The following is a 13,571-nucleotide window of genomic DNA, read 5'->3' on the forward strand; positions in this document are numbered from 1 at the left end:
TTGCCTTTTGCCTTTTATTCATTTCTCAAGTCCTATTTTCTTAGGGTCATCTGGCATGATATTAGCATCTGGATCTTCCTGCAATAATAAATAATAAGGAAAATCCACAAGTAATAGGTGACCAGAGAAAATCTGCCACTGCTGTCAGGGGGAAGGGACTTAGCTGCTATGATTGGTGTCTGACTTTATCATATATCATGCTGTCTTATGATTGGTGACTGACTTTATCATACATCATGCTGTCTTCCTAAGCTCACACTGGGTGTATGAAGTGAAGCCTGCCAAGGCTGAGTGAGCCCTCTCAATGATAACTACCCTGTGTTAGGCTGATACCTTCTAGGTGTGGAGAACTTAAAAGGCATCTTTAAAAATGATGATGTCTTGCCGAAAAACCATTTGGCTGGTGGTCACAGGTAATGTTTTTTACCCATTCTCCCACCTGAAAATTTGGACTTTGGAAATAAAATGTGGCATGAGGGGCAAATGGTTAATTAGTAAGTGTGTCAAAGAATGAAATAGATTTTTTGGACAATGATTTCACCACCATGACCTGTGAAGAATTTAAATCTTGCATTGAAAAAAGTTCCATAATGTTCATTCTTTTGATTTGCTGTGGCTGCTATTAAATGTCATGAAAAAATGTGAAAAATTATTTGTTTTTGGTAAAAACACTCATTTCCCAAGGTAACTAGAGTTTACTGAGTGTTTATCATGTTCTGGCCACTTTGCTAAGTGTTTTACACGTTATCTTTTTTCTTCTAACAACCCTATTAGATGACTCTCATTTTAGAGTTGAAAAAACTGAGTCATGGAGAAGAGAAATAGGTTTCCCTTTACAACCATATGGCTAAGTTGCAGAGGTAAGACTTGAGCTGAGGTGGTCTAATTCTGGAGCCTTCGCTCTTTGCCTCTTTGCAGTGCTACCCATTCATAACAACAGTTAACAGGTACCTGGTGAAATACAAGAACACAGACTCAGAGTGGCGAAAATGACTATGGCCAGAGTGTCCCTCGCTGAACTGGGAGGAACGGTTTGATGAGAGAGACTGAGAGCACAGATTCAGAGGGTTCTAACCTGAAACCAGAAGTCTTTCAAAAGGAGGAGAAGAGAATGTCTGATAAGACTTTGATGGTTTATTGTCGTGGGACACATCAGAAAGGCCAGAGAAAAGATAGCTGGAAGTTTTCTGACTCATCCCACCAAATCTTCACCTTGTATTCCTTTTATTTGTGATAACATCTCAAGGTCAGTTAGTCTCCATGAACTTTACCCTGTTGGGACATCTGAGGCCATAAAGTTAGTCTCCAGCATCTCTGGCACAGGAATGAGGAACAGTGTACTCCAGCCAGCCAGGCCGGACTGGGGACACAAGGAAACCTCTTCTACATTGCTCAGAGAAGTAGGCTGGAGCTGTGATAAAGGAACAATGCAGGATTTGCACTGCTCAACTACATGCCAGATGGTCTCATTCAGCCAAAAAAAAAAAGGGGGGGGGGGAGAATTTAATCAGTTCTTACTTTACTGACCATTTCTACCCTTAGAAGCTTATTAGTATAGTAAAGATTGAGGACTCTGATCTGAGCCATGCCCAACAAAAAGAAATTAGATAATAGTGACTCTGAAGAAATGACAGAAGAACCTGTGAGCGGATCATTGAACATTTTAGGAAGGAAAAGATCAAAAGTTTGTAAAAAAAAATATATATATATATAGATAGATAGATAGCATGTATCTCAAAATTCTAAATAGAAGGAAGTTTCAGGGATGTGGCATACCCCAAATTCTCCCCAATTTTTACAAAACAATTTTGAGTGATCTATTGCATTCAGAGTTTTAAAAATACACAGAAAATGAAAGAAGAAATATCCATAGATAAACATAAAAGTGGCATGTGGCTATAACAATTATATCAGGAGGGCTAAGATCCAAAATGGGTTGAGGCCTGTGAATAATGCAAAGAACAAGAAAGTATTTTTTTTTTTGGTGTTAGTTTTGGAGCAAAGAGAGAAAAAAGGAAGGATAACCTTGTCATTACGGATGAATAGAGTGATGACAACAGATGACAGAGCAGTCTTAATTTATTTTTGGGAAAAGGTTGAGGTTTTAAATAAACAGAGCTAAGTCAAAGAGAAAGGGAAGCTGATAAAATTGTACTTTGCTTCTCTTAAATCTGACAAGGAGAACGATCCTTAGTTTAGAAAGAAGAAAGAATTAATAAAAGAAACTTGAAGCCCAAGATGGGTAGAAAGATTTCAAGAGTTAACTTGGATATCTGATCCTGTTGGCTCAGAGAGATGGGTTTAAGCCTGCTGTGCCTCTGTCAGCAGCAGCTTTGAGGAGCTGTTGTCGTGGGAGAGGTGCTAGGAACCTGGAAACAGGCAACTGCAAATCTTGAGGTTTTTTTTTTTTAATGATAAGAGTTATGGTTTCTGCAGTGTATGCACTGATCTTGGATAAAGATCTGAAATGATTAAATGAATCATTAAAATAATTGTGTTTGAACCCTTATAAAAAGGAGCCAGTATGGGTTCCCTAAAGGCAAGCCATGGAAGAACAACCTTATTATTATTACTATTATTTTTTGAGAATTACTAGACTGAACATAAGAAAAGTGTCATACCTGGGGGTCAACACAAGAGTATCATGGGGAAGAGCCCAGCACATCAGAAAGCTCAATAAATGTTAGTTATTGTTACTCTCCTTTGGATTTCAACAATCCATTTAGCCTCCTGATGACAGTTTTGAAGACAAGACTACAACTTGGTGAACTGCCAGGTGGACTTATGAGTAGTTATGTGAAGGATGCAGTTAGTCATGGAAGTCCCTAATGAACTGTCATAGCTGCTGCTGCTGCTGCTGCTGCTGCTAAGTCGCTTCAGTTGTGTCTGACTCTGTGCGACCCCATAGACGGCAGCCCACCAGGCTCCCCCGTCCCTGGGATTCTCCAGGCAAGAACACTGGAGTGGGTTGCCATTTCCTTCTCCAATGCATGAAAGTGAAAAGTGAAAGGGAAGTTGCTCAGTCGTATCTGACTCTTAGCGACCCCATGGACTGCAGCCTTCCAGGCTCCTCCGTCCATGGGATTTTCCAGGCAAGAGTACTGGAGTGAGGTGCCATTGCCTTCTCCAGGACTGTCATAGGGTTGTGTCTAATTCAGCATATTTTTTAATAATTTGGGTGAGAATATGGAAGACTTACTGATTAGATTTGCAGAATGTCCAAAATGTGACTGGTAATATTTGCTTGCTCAGATGCAATTTAATTGGGATAAATGTATGTATGATTCTTTCCTTGACTCCACAAACTAAGTTTGTAGCTATGGGATGGCATGACTTAGAGCGAATATGGAAAAGGTTTCAGGGTTTTAAGTTATGATTCAGTTTTGTGATAGGAAGATACATGCGATCATAATTTGCATTGATTTACAATTACCCTAAAAGAAGATCATCTTTCTCCTAGTGGATCTGATCACGTGCATGTGCTGTGCTAAGTCACTTCAGTCATGTCTCACTTTCTGCGATACTATGGACTGTAGCCCTCCAGGCTCCTCTGTCTGTAGAATTCTCCAGGGATTCTCTGGAGTGGCTTGCCACGCCCTCCTCCAGAGCACCTTTCCAACCCAGAAATTGAACCCACGTCTCTTATGTCTCCTGCATTGGCAGGTGGTTCTTTACCCCTAGTGCCACCTGGAAAGCCCTCAGATTTGATCACATCACACCTCAAATACTGTGTTCAGACCTGGGAGTCCAGCCCCAGGAGAGATACTGACAAATTGGAGACCGTTTGGAAGAAAGTACTCAGGATGACAAAGAAGAGTATTTCAAAAAAATGTCATGTGAGGTAGAGTCGGAGGGACTGGGGATGCTTATTGCGGCGGGGTGGTAGTGGTCAGGGGGTGGGAGGTGGGAAAGCAGGCCCAGGGGAGTCAACTCTGTTCAAATATTTGTCTGTCACGTGGAAGAGAGCCAGATTATGCCTGTATGATCCCGAGGATTGAATTGAGACTGGTAGATGAAAGTTGTAGGCTCAATAATAATAATACACAAAATTTCTAACACCTGGAAGAATTTCAAAGATGACTCTGAGTCCTCTGTTGCTGATCATGTTCGAATCAGGATGGATGGCCTTTGGTGGAGATGCTGTAGAGGAAATTCGGACACGAACTTGATGTGAGATAGAATACCCCATCCTCTGAGTTTTCCCCGTTCATCATCATTTCCCTCCCCATTTTCAAGTCAGGACGGATGGCCTGTGGTGGAGACACTATAGAGGAAATTCAAACATGAACTTGGTGGTGAGATGGTATACCCCTTACTCTGAATTTCCCTTATTCATTATCATTTCCTTACCAAGACATTGCAATAGCTCTCTCCTTAAGGCTGCAGCGAGCCCAAACCCTCTACCTAATTTATAAGGACCTCCCTTACCTGGCCTCTTCCTACTTATTCAGTCATTCTCTGCTTTCCTCAAGGAAAACCTCCCTGCTTTCTTCCTGAAATCTAGTCTCCAAAAAGTACAGAGCAACCCACAGAGAAAAGTATCTTTAAATGAACTACTGCCATGAATTCTGCAAATTTCCTAAGGAAACTAGGAAAACAACATTCCTAATATCTATAATGATTAAAAAGGCAATTGTTTAGGAGACAGAAATGCATTTGACTTTTCCCAAGTAGTAGAAACAGAAAACAGGATACCTGTAAGAAGTATAAATTGGTAAACCTTACTCAAAATAGTTCTAGAAAGCATTAAAGTTCATTTTGGCTTGTGCTTGCAAGCACTAGTCATGACCAACTTTGGGGCTGAAGGTAAGTTTTATTAAAAATACTAATCAAGAAGAGTAGATTTATGAAGGGAAAAATCTTATATTTTTTCTCTAATAGTTTTAAGGCAACAAATAGACTATTATAAATAATTATGGTACTAATATTTTTATTGCTGTGAAGGTATAAAATTATGTGTTATAAAATTTAGGAAAAAATTTAGAGGAAAATATCAACACCTCCTTTAGGATTTATATTCTAAAATATACATAGAAATTAGGAGTTGAAAAATAACATGGAACATCAAATATGAAAGATCTAACTTTCCTTAACAGCACACTTTATGTTTTTTCCAAGGTGAAATCATCAGAATTGTTGCAAATCAAAGGAAAAGAAGTTAAGCGAAGGCGAAAAAGTAAATTTGGAGTTATACCACAGAGACCAAAAAAGATTTCAAAACCCATGTGTGATCAAAAACTACCTAAAAAAAAGTAACTTCCTTAACTATACAAATTTTATTGTCTGAAGAGAAATTATTCAGTAGTACTTATACCTGAAACTGTGTTTGTAAAGGAAGATTAAATGTTTTAGAAATTCACATATGAGATCCAACTTAAACCTTCTCACAGGAAGAGTTGGGGGCAGCTGGTACAGTAGGATATATATATATATATATATATATATATATATATATTGTAGTCCACACTTCTTTCTACTTTTTTTTTTTGGATCAGTGTACTTAGTAATGACAAAGCAACAGCTAGAATAAAAATAACTCTTTGAGAGACAAAAAAGAATTTCATGTTAACATGTGAGACTTGATATTTTTGGTCACTGAAGTGCCTAATTTGGATTAACTGTTCATTATATTGGTTAATTTTGTTATGATAAAATAAAAGACAACCCCCCACAAAATATCCATAGGACAGTCGATTTGGAAATTTATTTTTTTTAGTTCTACCAGTTTATTGCTACCAACCCATCAACCTCCACCCTCATGCACACATGCTCAGTCATGTAACCCCATGGACTGTAGCCCGCCAGGCTCCTCTGTCCATGGACTTTTCCAGGCAAGAATACTGGAGTGGGTTGCCATTTCCTTCTCGATTTGGAAATTTAGATGGCCTTACTTTTCTCTACTATAATTTTATATTTCATTCCCACCCTTCACATACTTTCAGTAGGGTTTCTTATTACACAGGAGTGCAACCACAATTTTGAATAATAGTGTGTAAATGCAATTTAGGTTTATGGTTTATCTTTTGTCAGTCATCTTGATGAAACTTATTTTCTCCTTATTTTTCCACAAGGTTTTTATGGGTTGGTTGGTTCTAGGTTCTTCTTCATTTAACTCTTTATGGGGGGCTTAAAGAAGCTTTAATTATTAGCTTTTGTTGTTGCTTAGGGCACTGAAAGGTGTGCAGGACATGGAAGACAACCTTTTTATGGCCAGCCTAAACTTTGTAAATGGATAATACTCACAATTTAGTAGCTGGGAGTAGACTCACAGGAAAAGAATTCCAAAGTTTATGAAAGAGTCAAATTGGCATTTAAGTGACCCTGACATGCCATTGCTTATCTGCATTGCTTTAAGCTCATTTAGTTAGCAAGATTATGTATTAAAACAAATAGTGACAGCAGACAACAAGTATTTTACCTTCAATAAATAGTTACTGTCAGATTATCAATGAAGCAGAAACTTCTTGATTTTTTTCCCCTAAAAAACCTTGCATTTAGTGCATTAGGCAAAGTAGTGTGGCCACACACAGAGGCAGAGTCTTTTCTTTTTTATGTCTTAGTGTTTCAAAGAATGACAAATAGTCCTGTTAAAGGAGAGTGTGCTATAAAAACACACAGCCTTTCTTGAGCATGCCAAAAATATTTGTAGATCTTTTTGATATATATATATAGGACTGTGTTAATTCATTAAAACTGAAATTAGAAATCTCCATTATAAAGAACTAAGAATGTGATGCAGAGGAATAAAAATCTGGTATTTAAAAAGTTTATATGAATAGAAGAGAATTTTGGAAAATCTTTTATTCACTGCTCTTTTTTCCTTAATCAATTTTTTACCTAACTTTTCTCACCAATGACTAGCTTCCCAATTGAATTGTTTTCTTAGGAATTCAGCCATCTCTTGAAAACATAGTGTTTTTTAGCTCAATAACCAAGGGAGATTCACTTGCAGATCTATATTATTAAAAACATGAAGGAGACATAGGAATTCAGATTGGTTCTGATGCTTTTTTAAGTAAAAAAAAAAAAAAAATCTGTGAAGTAATCTCAAGAACATTCCACTAGCCAAGACCTGTCCCAGATAGAATGAAGATGTAGGTGAGCATGACATCAGAACCCACCTTTTACTCTCTCTTTTTCCCAGTCCTTTCTTCAGAACCCTGAGTTTCTTAGAGATCCTCGGCTTCTTGGAGATCCATTTTCACTCCCCGAGTTACATTTTTTTGTCCCAGGCATTTCCAAACACTTAGATTTACCTCTCTTTTCCTCTGCCACTTAAACATGTACACATTTCATGTCCTGTTTTTGTTGGGCCACATACTGTTTTAGAAATGACATAAACTACTCTCTACTAGTGATTCAATAATGTACATGTGATGCCTAGCAATGGGTTAGGTGTCGTGCAGTGCAAATTAGTCACAGCAGTAAACAGAGTTCCAGAGACCAAGAAGTGTTACTGTTATCAATTTTTTTATAAGGTAGGGGTTAAGAATTTTTGCTTTAATTTTGCAGAAGACCTTCAGAGAGGCCAGTAGTAGCATTTCCAAGTGTTAGAACTAGGCTTCTGATGCAGGCCCAGCTAACTATTTATACTATGCTACTATCCAGGCTCATGGAATGGTCAGTGGGTAGATCTGCATTAACCCATTACATAAAGGGTCAGATTGGGTGGGACAGGAATAGGGCAATGTATGAAAAGAGATATTTGTAAGAAAGAAAAAGAAAGTAAAGTTTGCAGATAAATTTGTCCTTGAAGTATTATTTGAAGAATATTTGAAAAAGTGAAAGTGTTGGTCACTCAGTCATGTCCAACTCTTTGCATCCTCTTGGACTGTAGCCCATCAGCCTCCTCTGTCCATGAGATTCTCCAGGCAAGAATACTGGAGTGGGTAGCAATTCCCTTCTCCAGGGGATATTCCTGACCCAGGGATTGAACCTGGGTCTCCCACATTGCAGGCAGATTCTTTACTGTCTGAGACACCAGGAAAGCAGATAAAAAGTTAGGCAATATATCTATAACTTAAAGAACTGAGAGGTCTTTCTGGCCCTATGAATTGTCCTGGAGACAGCATCTGCCATATGAGATGGCACATATGCTTTAAATGCATTCATTCCTTTCTTTCTTAAAGCAACTTTACTCAGGATGCACTAATGTTGTAATTACCATCTTAACCGAATGTTGTTATTCTCAACTTACTGAGGTATAATGAAATTAATTGATTTGCTTATTGCCAAGTGTTAACTTTAAACAGGATTTGAACAGAGGCATTCTTAACCACTATGCTTAAAGTAGGGCCAGATGCTAGGAGCCTTGAAACTTAGAGGAAATTGTTGCATGCAGCAAGCAACAAAAAAGCCATTGTACTGGGGAGAGGAGTACTTAAAGATCTGTGTGCTAGAATTTTGCAGGATGTTTGGAAGGAGGTGGAATAGCAAATGGCAACCCACTCCAGTATTCTTGCCTGGAAAATTCCATGGGCCACAGTCTGGGGGGTCCCAAAGAATCAGATATGACTGGGCAACTGAGCACACAGGCAAGCATGCATGGAAGGGGGAGGAGACAGAGGGTGCAGGGTTGAATCCAAGTGGCAGACTTTGCTCTTCAGGGGAGGTGATAAGGGCTTGGACTGGAGTGTGGTGGAAGTAAGGGGGAGAAGGAGCACACGGGAAGAACTCCGTTCAAGGGAGACGCTCAGTTTTTCATTGGCTGAGCAGGTGAAGGGCAGAGACAAAGATGGCTCCAGTGCTTTGTATGTTGAAGATGAGGAATCTCGGTGAGATAGTGATAGCAGAGATGGGACTTGGGAACTCAGCACAGAGGGAAGGGTTGAAATACTGAAGATGATTTTTCCAGTGCAGAAAGAGTAGTTCAACTTTGGAAGCCATACCCAGTTCAGAAGATGGTGAAAGAAAAGCCAGTGACTAAGTCAAGTTATAATGAATTTGAAAGGTAGATGGAGAGCTGGGATGGTGCAGGCTTAACAAAGCTCAGAGAGGAAGAAGGATCATCAGTATTGCCAGCTGTGGCTTGGAGGTCCATAATCGAAAGGTCTAAAGTTCATTTGATTTGATGAAAAGGCCATTGTTTGGGTAATGTAAGAGTATAACATTAGTAGGAGGTGGGGATGGAGTTGTACTGGCTAATGGCCATTTCCTCCTCAGAGGTCATTAATAGGCATTAATAGGAAAGAAATTTGACTCATAATTAGCAACACTTTTTTTAGATCCAGTGACCACTAACTAATTTTGCAACCTATCCAAAACAAGCCTGCTCCAAAATAAGGCTAATAATGATAATAATACCTCCCACATAGTTTCATTATAGAAGTTAGAGATGATGTGTATAGATTGGTTAGTACAAAGTCTGGTACGTAATAGGTGGTCAAAAAGGATTTGTTGATTGAATGGCATGGCAAGTGAGAGTGGGTATTAAGAAATTAGATCTTCATGACCTCTTTTCTGTTTTGGAAAGGCAGGAGAGAAGCAAGTTCTATTAACTGCATAATGGGAAAGAAGATGCTTTGTTAACTTAGAGAGACCCAGATTTCCACTGATGCTAGTTAATGGATAATGTACTGTGTTGTTGAACTTCTTCAGCGATATAAAGCATTTGAGCAGAGTAGCAATTAAGTAATGTATAATGGCTAAAGGTTATGGTGTCACTGAGTGAGTTGCAGAGTTCAGGAGAGAAGAGATTTGGGTGGGAGTGGGATAATAATAATGAGTTAGCTTTTAGACTTGTTGATTCTGAGATACCTGTAGAAAATACAGGTTGAGATCTTCGGCAGGCAGTTGGATATATATGACTAAAGATCTGGTCAATGGCCTGAGGTTGTAATAGTAAACTTTTTATAAACCACTGTAATAGTTTTAAATGTGATCTACCACGTGTACACGTCTTTTGTAGAGCCTGAACTAAACTGACAGTGTAAATATATTTTGTATCTAAAAAAGCAGAAAATGATAAAAAAAAAAAAAGAGGCCTAATTTCTTACCTCTGCGGCAGATTTCCAGAAGACTACTCCACCTGGACCCTTCACAACCTGTGCGCCACCATCCCAGCCAAAGAGTTGCCCGTTGACTTGCGCGTGGGCTCTCGAGTGTATCACACAGCCGACAAGAAAGGTCACGATACTGTGCTTGGAGTATTCGGCACCTCTTTGTTAGATGATCACTATACAGACGAGGAGCAAAGAGATAGGTGAGAATTCCACTGTTAATTTTGTCTTAAACTAGATTTGAAAGAATTTAGCCAAAGAATTTCTGCCTTGGAGGCTTAGATTCTGAAGACCTGCTTCTGTTCTTGGGTGCTAGAAAGGAGAAGTTGGGTTCTGGGCCTTTCTGTTCCTTCGCCGTATGTACACAGTCTAGGTCAGTATCTTCATCTCCTGTTATTGACATGAACCAGAAGGCAAATTTCGTTGAACAGTTTATAGTTCCCAAAGAGTGTCATATGCATGGCCTCATTTGTTCTTTGTAACAACTCGGTGGAGTACAGATGTAGAAATTGAAGCTCATGAGAACCAAGCAACTTTGCCTGGCTTATACAACTAAACATCGCAGATTTGAGAGTTGAAGGCAGTTTTGAGATTTCCTCATCATTGGGCATTCTTGGGTCCAGGGATCATGTACAAAAGTCGTATCTACTGGAACCTTTTCCATTTCTCCTTGTGTCTCAGTTTCCTTTGGAATATGAGTATTCTTTTATGGTGAGTATATAACTTATGGCATCCTCAAATGGGAAAAGAAAAGGGAAGGGGGCTAACATTTACTTAATGTGAACTATATTCCTTGTACTATGCTCTGTGCTTTGCATTTTTTCCTGTTTAAATCTTCAATCATAAGAAGAAGTCATAATTTCCATTTTATTCATGAAGAAACTTAGGCTTTATAATATCAGGTAACTTACCTCTAAATAGTGATTAGAATCCAGATTTGTTTACCCTAATTTTTCTCAAAAATGTTTTTTCATTGTCACCCCCTTAAGAAGGCTTTTTAAACTGCTCCCCACCCTAATTTCCCCTCCGCATTAAATTATAATGCTCTAGATATATTGTATATCTGTCTGTGGTATTGTGTGTGTATCTGTACCTTATACATAGAAAGAGTAAACTTTTATTATCCCCTGCCTCCTCAGCCACTAATTTTCACTCCCTCGAGGGTGATAGCACCTGCATACAGAGAATGCATACTCTAAAGTCTCTTGTCTTTCAAAAGAGCTGGTAGGAATCCTGAAAAATCATCTGTAATGCATTTTTTTTGGCATTAATTTTTTTTATTGGAGGATAATTGTTTTACAGTTTTGTGATGGTCTCTGCTGTACATCAACATGAATCAGTCATAATTACAAGTGTATCTCCTCCCTGTTGAGCCTCCCTCTGCCACCCACTCCACCCCTCTAGGTTGTCACAGAGCAGCAGGCTGGGCACCCTGTATGTTTTTAAAATACTAAAATATTAAATATTAAGTTAAATTTAAATAGATATGTTCTTAGTGTTATATTTTAACTAATCTAGATCATATGTTAAAAGATCACTTTTAATTTTACTACTAAAAAAATTATTAGTAACTTACTCTCACATGCTTTATTCTGATCCAGTTTCCTCAAACTTTACTTTTGGTCAAGATTGTAACACTTTACTGCCTTCTTTTAAGATTTGAAGTCTTCTGGTTTCCGTGTGTTTAGTAATCACAGTGCCATTCAATATGAATCCCCCAAGGAAGGTCATTCACATGTTTGTTTTCTGTTTAGGCAAAAATATTTTTTTAAAAAAGGATTTATGTATTATTCATAATTTTATGAATAAAATTTTATGTGAAGATTTTGGAAATTTCAAAATTGCTTCAGTTTCTCTGATAGACGATAGCAGTTCCATATAACTTCTTTGAAATGTCTTTTAAAAGCCTAAAGCAGATAGTGGACATAAAGACATATAAACGTAGTCTAGTAGGTATGAGACAACTATATTGAATCATTTCCATTGGTACTCTGAAAGCCAAGCATCCTTTTTTGAGGACTCACAGCTTATATTATTCTTGCAAAGTGTTAAAAATACTGATTTCTTTCCAATTCTAAATTTTTTTTTCCTCAAGCAGATCTCACTTTCTTTTTATCAGAGAGTCAATAAATGTTCTATTTGATGATGGTAATTCTTGGCAATTTGTTCCTAAGTACCAAATAAGAAGTTAATTTAAGTACTGAATATTTAATTCTCTGGCATCCATTTCTTGAGGATTATCTTGCTAAACATAGCTTAACCTTTTCAAAATATATCTGTCTGCTGAGCCTACAAGTTCAGAGAAATGTATATTTTTTTCTGCACTAATAAGTTGTCTCAGGAAAGGTAATTGTGAACACAAAATGAATACCTTTTCACTTGGTGGCTTTTTGGTTTTTCTGTGCAGGGAACAGTTAACCACAAAGCATAACACTTGTGGTTATACAGTTTAATGCTTTCTTAATTTTGCACATAGTAATTGTCATTTGTGGGAAACACCAAAGGTACTTTAATGGGATAGTGTGGGTACATAAGTTTAGTTCAAATAGCAATCTATTGTTCAAACTTATGTTTATTTTGTTAGATAACAATTTTGATGAGAACTATAAAAATACTCCATATTGATCATATTTTTTGTGTTTAAAGTTTCTGTATTATAAAGAGAAGTTTATAGACATCTAAGAATTAGGATTCTTAGCATGGAATTTTAGTGAATAGCATGGAATTTTGGTGAAAAGCCTCGTGAACATTTCTGTGTATACATGTATTTAAACCATAGATGGCATTCTATAGACTGATATTTTTCACTCAAGGTTATGTGTGAACATTTAAATTATTCCATAATATTTGCTAACTTAACCAATCTGTAGCTTAAGAAAATTCCTTGGTATGGAATTATTTATTAAATTTTTTGGTTTAAAATTTTGATGGATATTGCTGAAATTCTCTCTGGAAAAGTTATACCATCTTATATCCCTACCAACGATTTATGACATTGTTTATTTCCTTTCAACATGACCAAACTATTAATTGTCAATTTTCATGATTTTTTTCCCCTAATCTGATGTAGAAAAAAATCTCTTTATTTCTTTTATTCATTTCTAATAAGATTGAGCATATTCTTAGATGTCTCTTGGTTATTTGTTTTTATCCTTTTGAGAATTACCAATTTATCTTCTGTTATCATTCATCTTTTTCTTATTGATTTATAAGTGATCTTTCTATATTAAAGATTTAACTATTTGTCATATTAATGAAGACCTTAAAAATTTTGTTGTTTGCTTTCAGTTTTGTTTATGCTGCTTTATGCCATACAGAAGTTTTACACTAATACAGAAGTAGTGAAAACTGGCAATAGTTTCCTTTATGTGTTTCTAGTCTTGGTGTCATTCTTAGAAAGGGCTTTGCTACACTTAAATTTAAATATATTTTTCATATTTTCATCAAGTAATTTTATTGCTTTATTTTTAAAAAATTTAATCTTTGATCCATCTTTAATTAATTTGATAATATTAAGCATTATTGTTTCCTTTCCAAATGACTAATTGCACAATAAGTTTATTTATTCAATAA

General features: G+C 37.1%; 1 protein-coding gene across 1 annotated transcript in view; it reads left to right on the forward strand.

Moving 5' to 3' along the window:
* Positions 1 to 13,571, forward strand: part of TTC6 (tetratricopeptide repeat domain 6) — a 186,172-nt gene that overhangs the window by 57,178 nt on the left and 115,423 nt on the right. Inside the window, exons 4-5 of the mRNA XM_027521191.1 lie at positions 5,119 to 5,252; positions 10,007 to 10,201. Coding sequence (XP_027376992.1) covers positions 5,119 to 5,252; positions 10,007 to 10,201 — 329 coding nt within the window. The remainder of the gene's footprint in view (positions 1 to 5,118; positions 5,253 to 10,006; positions 10,202 to 13,571) is intronic.

Source organism: Bos indicus x Bos taurus, chromosome 21, assembly GCF_003369695.1.
Source record: "Bos indicus x Bos taurus breed Angus x Brahman F1 hybrid chromosome 21, Bos_hybrid_MaternalHap_v2.0, whole genome shotgun sequence".
Classification (NCBI taxonomy): domain Eukaryota; kingdom Metazoa; phylum Chordata; class Mammalia; order Artiodactyla; family Bovidae; genus Bos; species Bos indicus x Bos taurus.